Source organism: Elgaria multicarinata, chromosome 4, assembly GCF_023053635.1.
Source record: "Elgaria multicarinata webbii isolate HBS135686 ecotype San Diego chromosome 4, rElgMul1.1.pri, whole genome shotgun sequence".
Taxonomy (NCBI): domain Eukaryota; kingdom Metazoa; phylum Chordata; class Lepidosauria; order Squamata; family Anguidae; genus Elgaria; species Elgaria multicarinata.
The window spans coordinates 117,624,964-117,640,109 of record NC_086174.1 but is presented as its reverse complement, the minus strand read 5'-3'; the positions used below and the strand labels follow the sequence as shown (position 1 = coordinate 117,640,109).

At 41.9% G+C, this 15,146-nt stretch overlaps 1 protein-coding gene across 2 annotated transcripts in view; it reads left to right on the top strand.

Annotated features, from left to right (window-relative positions):
• The first annotated feature begins 8,833 nt into the window (after positions 1–8,833).
• The window catches only part of MLIP (muscular LMNA interacting protein), a 74,804-nt gene continuing 68,491 nt past the window's right edge, over positions 8,834–15,146 (top strand). Inside the window, exon 1 of one of the 2 annotated variants that reach the window (XM_063125052.1) lies at positions 8,834–9,022. In XM_063125052.1, the coding sequence (XP_062981122.1) occupies positions 8,927–9,022 (96 nt within the window). In that variant the 5' untranslated portion in view covers positions 8,834–8,926. The remainder of the gene's footprint in view (positions 9,023–15,146) is intronic. The other variant, XM_063125051.1, reaches the window with a different exon arrangement.

The following is a 15,146-nucleotide window of genomic DNA, read 5'->3' as shown; positions in this document are numbered from 1 at the left end:
AATGCTTTTTACCCTCCTTAATAAAATATTCTTTTTAGGAAAACACAAACAACACTCTCATGGTATTTCTTGCTGCTTTTCTGTTACGTTGAAGGTAGTTCATGAACTGCTCTGGCCTACCCACAGTTTAAACCAGAGGTGGGCAATTTGCATTTGGTTCCATTTATTTTCACTTTATCGGCTGCTCCTGCAAAGCCTTGAGGCCACCCCAAACACGCAAAGCTATGCTTTCCTTTTTAAAGGCCTCAGCCTGGCCTCATCTCTTGGCATATTCTCCTGCACTGAAGCATACTCTGACTTCTCTTTGCTTCATTTACACATTTTTTTCTGTCTTTTAGCTCCAAGGCGGTAACAAATACATGCATGTTTCATGCCATGAACCTTTCAGAACAAGGGTCAAGTAGGGGGAGGATATTGTGAATATGTAGCATTCAAGGTTTCTGTCCTTCTGCTTCTCAAGAGGCAGCTGTAGTATAAGGTACGGAATGCTGTGTGTAATGTTTCATTCCCCGTGCCTTGTTATCTCACCCTCCGCTCTGGCATTTAAAAAGCAAGCAGTATTGTCCAAAGAGTGACAGCAGCAGTTGCCACTGTTGGAATGTGGACTATGATCCCTCACAAGATTAACTTCCCCCTCATCCTCAGATTCCGTGTCGGCTGAAAGGTAAGATCTCTGACGATAACAGCAGGCAAACTGCATGTATTGAAATACAACTATACGTAGATCTTAGTTTCACCCAAACGAGCACCAGGCCTCTGCTCTGGAACACATTTTTAATGTCTGAATGATAATGATAAAGGAAAAGGGTCTCTGAGCATGTTCAGAGTACATTTATCTTACCACTAGTCAACCACTGCCAGGATAATGGAAAAATTGCTTCCTGGTTAGATGATATTTCCAGCCATTCTGAGCTTTGGCACTTTTCTTCTTAGAGATTAATCACTGATTATGTAAAATACCTACAAGACAAATGATTCATATATACAAATCAAGAAAATATTCAGCAGCATTGATCAACACCTTTCCAAGTGTGGAAAGAAGGCAAAATATAATTTGTAGTTCTGAAGGATCATAGAACAATTCTCCAAGCAATCAATGGATTCCATCCATATTTTTGTCTATACAGTTAAAAAAAAAAAAAAGGAAAGAAAAGAAAAGAAAAGAAAGAAAAGGGGAGGTGACACGCTAACCATAATTAGATTTAAACTGTTTGTTTGTATATTGTCTTTGTATTTAAAAAAATAATAAAATCTTTTTTAAAAAACAAAGATGCAAAAATAAAGGGGAAAAAACTATTCACTTTGTCAAGTATAAAAATCCACTTTGGTTGTAAGGCAACTCTATTTTTTTTATGCATAATACAGCTGTATGGAGAGAGTCCTACTGAAAAAGAACTTCTCCCCTGGCAGTATGAAAAGCAGGTATATTTATACACAGTCGCATCTTAACCAATTAGCAACTGGCAAAATTCTAAAGCAAAACAAAGACAGATCAAAGAAAACTTCTTCATTATCATTATACCTTATCAACAGGTGGCTCATAACTCTTCTAGCAATGTCAGATTGAACATCCTTATCAAGCTAGCTTATTTGTCTCATACTATATCAAAAGGCCTTCGCAGTTAGAAATTCCAATTAAGCATTTTCTTCCAATTAAGCAGTTTCAGCATTATAGCACATTCAGGCACATACATCATTCCAATCCCATCATGCAATTCACATGCAAGAACCAAACTACATACAGAGCAGGTATATCAAGGCTAGTGGCCTTGCTTTCTCAACTTCCTCCCATAGAGTCTTAGATATGCAAAGACTCTCAGTCTTTGTATATCTATCTGATCTATGTATGTCTATGGTTCAAAGCTCATTCCTTGGTAATCACCTGTTAAAACAGTGAAGGTAATAAGCCTGGGAAACACCTGGAGAGGCACAGTTCATCAGAAGAGGACTTAGGTGGATTTTTTATTTCATACATGCCTAGTTCTTAGGAAGTCTCCGGGCTGTACCACTTCAGGTAGGAGCACACATAATTGAATGCTATATTGAATGCATAATTGAATACAGAAAGAAATGAATCTGTCCAACTCTCTACAAGTCAGGGAGAAAGCTAGAAAGCTCTCTCTGATATCTAGTTTCTATGTGGAGGGCATTTTGACATGGAAGAGTAATCACTCAGATGGACCCCCCACATTTATTTATTTATTTATTTATTACATTTCTATACCGCCCAATAGCCGGAGCTCTCTGGGTGGTTCACAAAAATTAAAACCATTCAAAGTATAAAACAACAGTATAAAACCATACTATAAAATATAATATAAAAGCTCAACCAGATAAAAACAGCAGCAATGCAAAATTACAAATTTAAAACACCATGTTAAAATGTATTTATAGATTGTTAAAATGTTGGGAGAATAAAAAGGTCTTCACCTAGCATCTAAAAGCATATAATGTAGGTGCCAAGCGAACCTCCTTAGGGAGCTCATTCCACAGCCGGGGTGCCACAGCAGAGAAGGCCCTCCTCCTGGTAGCCACCTGCCTCACTTCCTTTGGCAGGGGCTCACGGAGAAGGACCCCTGAGGATGACCTTAGGGTCCGGGCAGGTACATATGGGAGGAGGCGCTCCTTCAGATAACCTGGCCCCAAGCCGTTTAGGGCTTTAAATGTTAATACCAGCACTTTGAATCGGGCCCGGGCCTGGACTGGCAGCCAATGAAGCTGGAAAAGGACTGGCGTGATGTGGTCTCACCGGCCAGTCCCTGTTAGTAAGCGTGCTGCCCTGTTTTGCACCAGTTGAAGTTTCCGGGCCGTTTTCAAAGGCAGCCCCACGTATAATGCATTGCAGTAATCCAAACGAGAGGTTATCAGAGCATGGATAACTGTAGCTAAGCTATCTCTGTCCAGATAAGGGCACAGCTGGTATATCAGCCTAAGCTGGTAAAAGGTGCTCTTTGCCACTGAGTTCACCTGTGCATCAAGTGACAGTTCTGGATCCAAGAGCACCCCCAAACTACGGACCCGATCCTTTAGGGGCAGTGCAAACATCACCTCGCCGGACAGATGAACCACCCGCTAACAGTACCTCCGTCTTGTCTGGATTGAATTTCAGTTTATTAGCCCTCATCCAGTCCATTACCGTGCCCAGGCACTGGTTCAGAACAGCCACTGCCTCACCTGGGTTTGATGAAAAGGAAAGGTAGAGCTGGGTATCATCTGCATATTGATGACACCTCAGTCCACATCTCCGGATAACCTCCCCCAGTGGCTTCATGTATATGTTAAACAGCATAGGGGATAAGATAGAGCCCTGTGGAACCCCATGGCTTAGGTGCCACGGCACAGAGCAATAATCCCCCAGCACCACCTTCTGGAATCGGCCATCCAAGTAGGAGCGGAACCACTGCAACGCAGTACCTCCAACTCCCAGCTCAGACAACCTATCCAGAAGGATACCATGGTCGATGGTATCGAAGGCCGCTGAGAGGTCCAGGAGAACCAACACATGTAGTCTAAGGTGTTGGACTTAGAAGATCCAAGTTCTAGTCCTCCCTTGATCATGAAAGCTGGCTGGGTGACTTTGGACTAGTCACAGACTCTCAGCCCAGCCTACCTCACAGGATAAAGTGGAGGAGGATAAAGTGGAGAGGAGGAGGATTCTGTTCACTGCCTTGGATTCCTAAAAAGGAAAAAAAATGTTGGCTATAAATGCCAATAATAATAATAATAATAATAATAATAATAAGAGGAGGAGGAGGAGGAGGAGGAGGAGGAGGAGGAGGAGGTGGTGGTGGAAGAGGTGGTACGGCCTGGGCACACTTATGTAAACCGCCCAGAGAGCTTCGGCCATGGGGTGTTATACAAATGCAATAAATAAATACTAATGAGAACTAGGCTTTAGAATAAGAATGCTGTTTGTGTGCATACACATGCTGAGATTCAGCTGAGAGAGACATCTAGGTGTCGGATGGTTTTATTTTTGATGTGGTGTAGGAGCTGATGAAGCAGAATTATGGACCAGCATGGTTTGCATTTGCCAGGTGAGGATAACGTGCTGTGTGCCAGCTGGTTTGTGTTCTCTTCATCTCCCTAGAGAGAAGGAGAATATTCACTCAGAACTGGGTAAAACAATTTGCAGTGAGGTTGAATATCAATCTGTTGAGGAAACTGTTTCAAGATATCATATGATGGCCTATCATCCTAATCGATCTTTCCCCCAAATTGAGAGGCCTTGTTTTTTGTTTAAGGCAATCTTGGGTCCCAAGATGATGTTGGACTTCACCTCCCATCGACCCCAGCCAGTATAGCCACCACATGAACTGGACTCCCACATGCCCAAGACACTATTGACTTATTTTGCAGAGTCTATGCTTCCTGTTCCCTATTTACATAAATGTAGTTCATAGACTACAACATATTCCCACAAGTACCTATGAGCACAACCCTGTCTCAAAGTGTATGGGGTCTTCTAGCAAAATCTTAACTGACAAAATGGGATACAACTTGTCTTCTTCATCTTTGGGGATGTTGTCGTGAAAAGTGTCACAAGTCGTGTCTCAAGTGTTGCACATTTTGTAAAGCATAAACAATCAAAAGGACACACACCCCAAATTAACTATAAAAATTTACAATACCTATAGCTACTCTAATGTTAGCTACACACCTATTTATTTAGGGGAAATTAGAGTACAACCCCATGTTTACATAGAAATCAAGCCCACGTATTCAATGGGGCTTACTCTCAAGTAAGTGTGCACAGATTGCAGCCTTCATGTTAATTTTTATTAATACAAACATACTGATCACCACTCTATCACTGAAGCACCCAAGGCAATTACAACGGCTGGTATCAAACAATAAAATAACTAAAATGGAAAACTAACAACAGCGAAAGACAACACAAGTACGCAATGTACTTGCAAATTACCATATTGTTTTGAAAAACCCTGAGGGAATATAGAGCTTTATCACACCAGCGTTATACTGTGCAATCACTGCGAATTGCGTGCAAAGGACTCCAAAGTTTTCCAGCTTATAAACTGCTTTTATTGTGAAGTACTCTGAAGTTTTCCATTTTATAATCTGCTTTGACTGTGAAGTACTCCCATGCTCCCTGCTTTAATTGTGCTTCAAAGGCAAAAGAACCGCCCTTTTGTGGTACTACTTTTGGAGAGAATCATTTGTTGTTTTCCGAGCGGCCACTGGGGGTGCAGGAGCAGGATTTGATAGGTTTAAAGAAAAAATAAACAAATGCTTACATCTGGGTAAGTTTTAAAGATAAAGACATCAAAATTGGCACAGTAATAGATATTCAGGAGAGCTTTAAGCATACCAAATTTGAATCAGATTGGGTCATCTGTTGATTTTTTAATGATTTTTTTTACATTTCCCCCCTTAAACCCATTTTCTGGTATGCAAAGGATCTTAGGAGTGCTGCTGCCCGGGGTATGATTTAGCTAGCAACAACAACAACAGCTAAATGCTGTAGGGGATAATTTGAGGGAAACAGGTACATGCGATGAAGCTTAAAGTAGGGTGACTATATGAAAAGGAGGACAGGGCTCCTGTATCTTTAACAGTTGCATAGAAAAGGAAATTTCAGCAGGTGTCATTTGTATATATGGAGAACCTGATGAAATTCTGTCTTCATCACAACAGTTAAAGGTGCAGGAGCTATACTAGAGTGACCAGATTTAAAAGAGGGCAGGGCACCTGCACCTTTAACTGTTGTGATGAAGAGGGAATTTCACCAGGTTCTCTATATATAAAAATGACACCTGCTGAAATTCTCTTTTCAATACAACTGTTAAAGATACAGGAGCCCTGTCCTCCTTTTCATATGGTCACCCTACTTAAAGAGGGTTTCTTTTAACTCATGTCTAAAATCCATTAGTGAAAGGGCTTGTAACAGTAACAGCTTCCAGAGATGTCCTACCCAAGGCCAAAAACTTTGTACCTGACCAGGATTGTCAAGTGACTAGCAAAAAAAAACCCCTGCTTGACCGGCTCCTGCTACATTTTCTTACACAAGATGCAATTTTATTTTATTTATTTTTCTTTTGCATCTAGTAGGGTGACCATATGAAAAGGAGGACAGGGCTCCTGTATCTTTAACAGTTGTATTGAAAAGGGAATTTCAGCAGGTTTTATTTGTATATATGGAGAGCCTGGTGAAATTTCCATCACAACAGTTAAAGCTGCAGGTGCCCTGCCCTCTTTTAAATCTGGTCACTCTAGTATCGCTCCTGCAGCTTTAACTGTTGTGATGAAGGAATTTCACGAGGTTCTCCATATATACAAATGACACCTGCAGAAATTCCCTTTTCTATGCAACTGTTAAAGACACAGGAGCCCTGTCCTTTTTATATGGTCACCCTACATCTAGTGGGTTAGAATGTAAGTGTGCTTGATATATGGCTCTGTGTACCTTCATTGCTATGCTAATGACATTCATAAAGGCACCAAAATAGTCAGGAGAGAGCCTCAAAGGCCCTTTCAGTGCAATGTGTGTGGGGGAAAACACTCTAAGACAACTTGTTCTTGCTACAGGGCATGTGTGCTCTGCTTGCTGAGAGCTGCTGCCCAAATGGCTGTGAATTGCTTCCAAGCCAACATTACTCTAGTTGGTGTAGCAACCAGTGGGAGTGTTGTTGTTGTAAACCTTGGAATCTATCTCGGAGCCAGGGAATGGGCCTCCTCCCAGCAGAGTTGCTAATATTGGACTCCTGACTTTCATCAGTCCAGAACGGCTGCCAGGTTATTCTTCTACAGCTAACAAGACAACAGAGCCTGCATCCTATGCTATGCAAAAGTGTGTGTGTGTACCCACACATTTATGTGTGTGCTTGCAGGGGTTTGGAATGAAAGGGTACATGTACCCCAATCGCCAACATTAGGGTGATCATAGGAAAAGGGTGTCATTGGTATGCATGCAGCACCTGGTGAAATCCCCTCTTCATCACAACAGTTGAAGCTGCAGGACCTGTACTAGAGTGACCAGATACAAAAGAGGGAAAGGCTCCTGCAGCTTTAACTGTTATGAAGAGGAAATATCACCAGGTACTACATGCATACAAATGACACCAGCTGAAATTCCCTTTTCTGTGCAACTGTTAAAGATACAGGAGCCCTGTCCTCCTTTTCATATGGTCATGAAGAAATTCTTCCAGGGGAACAGGACAGACGTACAGTTCAAAGCAGCCCAGCCAAGCCAGAATCATGCCAAGTCACTTAAGAAAAGAAGTCTCCAAGAGAAGCCCATTACTGATCCTTCCAAGTGTCACCAAGGCCTCTGATTTTAATTTGTTTATTGTTATTATTTATTATTGTTTTTTATATCCCGCTTCCCCGTTGCAAAGAACCCAACGCCTACATATTCCTTCTCCTCTCCATTTTATCCTCACAACAACCCTGTGAAGTAGGTTAAGCTACAACAGCTCTTTATTTTATTTTAGTTTGGAAAAATGTAACTTTGCTATTTCAGTTAAAAAATGAACAATTTCTCTGCCCTTACATTACTATTATCTGCAACCTTAAGAACTAGCCCTGTAATACTCAAGAGAGAATTATGCAGCTATATGCTTCTGCTTTCAAATGGTGCTCTGATTTCTCTCATTACCTATGCATAATTTGAGATTTCGATTGAGCGATACAAGAATAGCTCATTTGTATGCAAGAATAGCTCATTTGCATATCTATCCAAATAATCAGAGCTGAGCACTTTGAAAATAGAACCTGTATCTGTGTTCACCACTCTAGGAAATTTTAATTACTTTGGCGCGGTTCCCCACCATCTTTACACCCACATCAAAAGACTGATATGTTAGCTCCCTGCCTTGAAGTTGCAATTGACACATCTGTTGTAATCAACACATTCACATGACTTGCAGAAAGCTGGAAGAGGAACATTTCACTACTTCATTGTAATCATGTCTGAATACAGTGTAAAGTGGCATACATCTGCAAGTGCATTTGCTTGCAACATGGAGTCACCTTTACCTTCTTCCTCCCTGACTAATTCGGCCACAATCTTGTTTTTCTCTCCGCACCGCCCCACCCCCCACCCCCGGTCGCCTGCCACACACACAATGGCTCCCTATATAGTACTGTAAATTATCTTTTATACTCCTCCATGCCCAGTGTCAAGTGACATGGGGGGGGTGGGCTGCTACTAGGAAAAGAATCAGACCTGCATAGTCCTATAGATTCAGATGGTGTCTGCTTGTGGGCATGATCCCTGCATGTGCCTCAGCATGTTTGCTTTTCAGAAAATGCCCTTGGAGGCAGCCCAAAATTCTTGTTTAAACTGAAATGTTCAAAAATATCTGTTTGGAGGTTTGGCAAAAGAGCAGTTGATGTGGGTTTGGCTGCTGGTTTTTTACCTTCATAAAGCTCTTGACACAAAGCCCCAAACTACCTTCTGAACTTTAAAGAACAGTTGGCGAAGTTCTTATGGAGCACCTTCTATGAAGAAAAGCGAGAGAAACGTAGACATGTGATGGTGTCCCTCTGGATTACACAGCCATGCGTGGCAGCAATAACAAAGGTTACATGGAGTGTGGTGCTATGAAGTGGCATTTGGTTGACAGTAGTCTTTTATCTCAGGATTGTATCTCCAGCATTCGTCCTATTTCTTCAGGGATGCCTTAAGCAGGGCTTATTTCATAGCAGAGCCCCAGGTAACTAAAATTAAGTTGTTTGGTAGAGCTCATGTTAATCAACTTATTTGATGCCAACATGGCATTTATTGTTATCTGAAGCCAGTTGCTTGCCTTCCCGCTAGGGTTCTATTTGTGAATTTTCTAAGTCTATAAATGGAAACCCTAGCTAACAAGAAATTATCGCCTGGACAGCCTGATACACTTCTGTCTCACAATCCGAGTATGTATAGCTGTGATGTCTAACATGTGGCCAGTTAAGTTACTTCTTTATGGGATCTGAGTCTTTCTTTTCCTGGGAAATGGAGTTAGAAAAACATAAGAGAGGAACTTCAGCAAGAGACTGTTTGTCGAAGGAGAAGCTGAAGGTAAGATGGGGTTTACCTTAGAATAATTTGCGTATCTTGGATTTCCTGAGGACAAGGAAGAAAAGTAGCTGTTGTTGCATAGCAAAGAAGTTCCAGTTACTATTTTGATACTTCCTCAAGTCAGTGACCTTGAAGATTAACACGTATAATAACAGTGTGTCAAAATTAGTTATGCAATAATCTTATGGTGGGGATAATGGGATGCCATTACAGGCATTTCTGTACTTATGAGTTGTTTGTGAAAATGATAAACCTTATATAGACTTTGTGATGTATTATTTTTAAGGAAAAACTATTCTATTACCTAGGCAGGATCTACACTACTGCTTTAAAGTGCTTTATAACAGTTATAAAGCGCTTTAACTGCTTTAAAACACTATAAAACTGTTATAAAGCACTTTAAAGCAGTAGTATAGATCCAGCTTTAGTATCACAACATGCTGTGTGCTGAATTTGCTATATGCCTGATGCTAAATAATGAAGAGAATTGTGGAAGGCGGGGGGAAAACTACAATTTCACATTTGTTTACAATGCTGATCAAATACAACTCCAGAGTGATAAATGGAATTTGCTTGCTCCCAAAGCTGTTTCCCCAGTGACACGAAGGCGCCGTGTTATTCTTGATCCTGAAAATTGATAACCTGTAAAAAAAAAAAAAATCATAGTTGGCAGTCACTTGCCCTGAATGACGAATTAGAAATGGCATCACATTCTTGAGTAAGAAGGCGTTACTAGAGTATTGAGGCACCAGCCTTCCCCCGCCCCTACTTCAGAGGGAGAATTTGCTAGCATTTATTTATTATATTTTTATACTGCCCAATAGGTGAAGTTCTCTGGGCAGTTCACAACTGAAACCATAAAATACAACAGATCAAAACATATAAAGCTTTAAAAGATTTTAAATACCACGATACCCAAAGTAAACTCAGCAGCAGGTACAGGGAAAGCCAGCGTGAAAAGATGTGTTTTCAGGAAGCATTTACATTTTCCACCTTCCTGAAAATGTTTTTTAGCTTCCTTCTCCGCTCCCCACTCTATTGAACTCAGTAAAAATAATTTACGGACAACAGTACAAAGATTTTTGTAAAGAATCGACTGACAATTATCTTTGCCTGCTTGTTAGTTACAAGCCTTAGACTAGAGATTACCTTATCCAATATCATTTTATGCTACATTACTTAAATTCCAACACAAAAGCTCGTTAACCCAGTGTCTCAGGGACTAGGATGCTGCCACCCACAGGCAAGATCTAGAATCACGCTTTAGGATTGGTATATATATTTACGTGATGTAGGTATGACTGTCAGTATCTGAGTAGGCTGTGATAAGTTAACAGGGAGCCTATCTATTTCATTTCTCTTTGGTTCTGTTAAGACCATAAAAGGTTTGGTTTGGCTGTGTGAAATGGATCCAGTACACAGGGGAAAATGTAAATGTCATTTATAATATGATGTTGAACTTCATGAGTGACATGATGACAGTGTAGCCTTGTCATGGCTATATATCATATGTTAAGGAAGGAACCCTACAAATTTATGCTACAGTCATTCATGCACTGGTAACCTCATGATTAAACTACTGTAATGTGCTCTATGTGGGGCTAACCCATGTGTGTGGTTTGGAAGCTGCAGCTAGTGCAGAATGCAGCAGCTAGAGTGCTCACGGGGACACCCAGCTCTGCCTGTTAGTTACCGAGCCACATACAAGGTTATGTTGTTATCCTACAAAGCCCTAAACAACTTGGGACCAGCATACCTAGCAGACCGCCTCCCCTTATATGCACCCAGATGACAACTACGATCCTCAGAGGAGGTCCTGCTGGCCATTCCCAAATGAACAGAATGTCTCCATGAAGAACCGTGACAGCAGGCCTTCTCTGTAGCAGCACCCACCCTCTGGAGGACCCTCCCTCGTGCAGTTCGGGAGGCAGGAAACGTAATATCTTTTAAACGCTTCCTGAAGACTTACCTTTTTACAAAGGCTTTCCCTAGTTTTTAATGTAGCTGGTTTTATATTGCCTTTTAAACTTTTTAATGTTTTAAAGTTGTACTTCTTATATTTTATGGTTTTTGGTTGTGCACTGCCCAGAGAGCTTTGACTGATGGGCAGTATAAAAATTTAATAAATAAATAAATTGTACAGTAAGGTTGAACATAGTTGGGGAGAGGGAATGAAGTTGGAATATAGTAAAAGTAATGGCACTCCATGCCTACCAGAAGCAGGAAGAGACATGCTGGATCAGCAGTGAGCAAAACCCTTCATATGCTTACTATACAGTACTTTCTTCATTTTTGCATTATTGCTGTCAAATTACCAGGTCTGTTGATTTTCTCTCACTGCGTAAGCTTCCAAATATCATGAAATGTGATTCTAAGAAATGAAGCACGCATAACACAAGGCTATGAGCACCCATCTAATTGCCCAGGTGTATGGGCATGTATGTGTGTGCACACAAACATGTGTGAGTTCTGCATTGGGAGCACAGTAGGAGGCTCATTACTGAATCCAGAGCAGCCTTTCCATCAATTTCTAGCACCACACATTCACACACCTGGTATATTGTACTAGATGGGAAGAGGGTGATCTTGGGCTGGGAGAACTTAAGACATTACTTTAAATCTCTGTCAAGCAGCTACATCTTTAGCACATTTAGCCTGGAGAAGAGAAGATTGAGGGGAGACATGATGGCACTCTTCAAATCCTTGAAAGGTTGTCACAAAGAGGGCCAGGATCTCTTCTCAGACATCAAAGAGTTCAGGACACGGAATAATGGACTCAAGTTACAGGAAGACAGATTCCGGTTGGACATCAGGAAATACTTCCTGACTGTTAGCAGCATGACAATGGAACCAATGACCAAGGGAGGTTGTGCTCTCCCACACTAGAAGCGTTCAAAGAGGCAGCTGGACAACCATTTGTCAGGGATGTTTTAAGGTGGATTCCTGCACTGAGCAGGGGGTTGGACTTAATGGCCTCATAGGCCCCTTTCAACTCTACTATTCTATGATTCTATTATCTTTTTTTCATTTTTGGATCAGCATTCTAGTACAGGAGGGGGACATTTAAGAGTCAGATTAGGGGCCCTGCACCTACCCTAGAGTAAAAATGAGCAAAGTACATACAATAGCTGCTAGACTCCATATCCCCACATCATGAAGAAAAATAAGTAACCTTTGGGGAAATGGGGCTTTATCCAATGGAATCCTAAACTGACATAACATAGTACTATTGCTTTTTTGGGTTGTTGTTTTTTGACAGATTCAATAATTGCATAATTAAACATGATGTTTGGGAGCAAGCATGCTGTCTCCAGACCGCTCACCTGCTCCTGCTTTGCTAAACAACCCAGGAGCGGGGTGTTCCTGTGCTTTGTGACATCTAAATCTGGAACTCACAACAACTAAAAGCTCCAGGTTTGGATGCCACAATGAAGCAGAACAGACTGAGCATCAGGAGCCAACATGCTTATTTGCTCCTTTGTGCTCCAAAGCAACCCACAGTTAACAAATCTTGCAAACTAGGTCAATGACAGGGCAACTTCTTACGATTGTAGGCAGGCCATTCATCGCTTAAGACGAAACTCACATGATAATATTTTTTTTTAATTTCTTTAGTGCTTAAATAAGCACACGGTTGTATAACACACACACACACACACACACACACACACACACACACACACACACACACACACACAAATCCAAATTCAGGCTCTGCCCAAATAGACCTACATTGACTGGGTTCAGACAACATGATATCCAACAGTGGTTTAAATAGTTAATAGGGTTATCATGTTGTGTGAAGGGATTTTTTTTTAAAAGGCTTTAGCCGAAATAACATATGCAAAGAACTAACGCTGTGCAGAGTTGGCTATTTGAACCACCATTGGTTATTGTGTTGAGTGATGGGCACCATTGGCAGGGCCGGTGCTACCATAGAGGCCACTCAGGCGGCCACCTAGAGCGCCAAGCTAAGAGGGGCGCCAGGCACAGCGCAGCACTCATGTGCGTTGGTTGTGAGCCAGCCCAGCCTGAGGATTCAGCTGGGCCTGGGTGGGTGAGATGGCGCCCCACGCCCGTCCAGCCAAAGCAAAACTGGGGTGGGGGTGGCTCCAGGTTCGGACTTCCACCTGGAAACCGCCCTGGAGGGCGGCTTCCGGGTGGAAGTCCAGACATGGAGCCGCCCCCCCCCCCCAGCATCCCTGGCTTTGCTTCGGCTGGACAGGCGCGGGGCGCCATCTCGCCCACCGAAGTGAAACCAAGGTTGCTGGGGTGTGGGTGTGGGTGGGAGGCTCCACATTTGGACTTCCGGAACTTGAATGGGGTGCAGGGGGTCTTTGAGTGAATGCATGTGTTCATGCATGTGTTTGTTTGGAGTGAGTGATGCGGAGTGTGTGTGTGCATGCGTGTGAGTTGGGGGGATGATTTGGAGGTGATATTCCTATTAAATAATGCATTTTAGACCCATAGATGTCCCTTTCCAATTTGTTTGCTATAATCGGCATGACGTATTTCTTGCACTTTAAAATAAATTTAGCAGTGTCAAGTTTTGTGCTTCTTATTTTTTCCAGGAAACATATGTTCTTCAAAATCAAAGTCGGCATTTTCTTTTGGGAGGTGGGGTGAAAGCAGCTCACCTTGCCTAGGGTGCAAAATAGTCTGGCACTGGCCCTGACCATTGGTTGTTTCTTTGGCCACTGTTGGTTATTTCGTCAGCCACTGTGTCACCAGGCAAGAGTGATCAAAACAGCAGCTGCCACTCTCGTCCAGCCAGCAGGATAGCTTTTCTGCAGCAATGGCTGATGGGACACTAGCGGGACGACTGAGGGGGAGAGAGAGGGGGGATGAGTGAGTCAACTCAACGCTGATCCTAATCCAAACGCAATTTCTCAGGCCCAAACGGTATATTTCTGAAAAGAGGTGGATGGAGAGGTGGATCAGTGATGTTGCTGGAGTCCCTCTAAGATGTTGCCTAGGATTCATATAGATGAGAAAAGACAAAATAACTACAAATAGGTGGATGAGAGAGCTTACAAGCAAAGCAAATTAGGCATAGGCTATTTGAATTGAGTTGTCCTCCTTTTAAAAAGTCTTAAAAGTATCAAAAAGAGCAATCAAATATCAGCTGATACACATGCCATAAATAAGGGGGAAAGCAGAAGGAGGTGAAGCAGAAGCATAATTATGAGGTTTCACGAGCAAGAAAGGACCAGAGAAGCACAAATATAAAGTGGCTCCTGACTATATACAGCATCAAATTGTGATGTGCATAATTTCCTGTCCAGCTAAAGCTTCACTCCAGGGAGGGTGTTTCTGTACATGGAGTGCCCACAGCATGTTTGGCATTCATCTGAGCTTTAGACTGAGTGGGGTGTGTGTGTGTGTGTGGCGGTGCAGGGCAGGGGCAGATGGACAATGAGACAGAGAATGCTCATAGTTGCTTAGGTGATATCTACTTGCAAAGATGCCTCCTCTTAGACAAAGAACACACTGAAATTAAACAAATAATTTAAGTACTAGTGAAAGGTTTAATCCCAACAGTTACTATAGAAAACAATTTTTTGATAAACCTCTATCTTAAATACGTTTTAAAATCAGAGGACCCAATAAGTAAGGTTTAAACCAGAGATTCTGCATGTATACATTTACATAAGAGACTATCCTGTGAAAACATCATTTACACACACACAAGGAGAAGTCTATTTCCATGGATGGATCACCTTTACTGGATTAGAAAGATAGGGTTACAGATGTCCGTTTTGGGGCTGTTTCACTTGGATATGTTTTACCCATAATTCTGTTCCATATGATTTCCCAATTAACCTGCTAATTTAAAAAAAGAATCTCTCAAAATAATGTTTATTTATGTATTTTCTCTCAGGATGCAATTTAAATGCGTATTTTGCTATGTTCACTGCTGAGAACCAAATTGCAACATTCAAAGAAGTGTGAAATCTAGTAGATAGCTCAGTTCCAAGCTGCACTTTAAGATCAAGGGGTGCGGATCTGGTCCTTTCATGTAACACCTTGCTTTAATGGGGGAAATTGTCCCTTTTTGGCCACTGCCACCGGCACCCCAAAAAGTCTGGGGGAGGGTGCATGCCACCCACATATTGTCCATCCC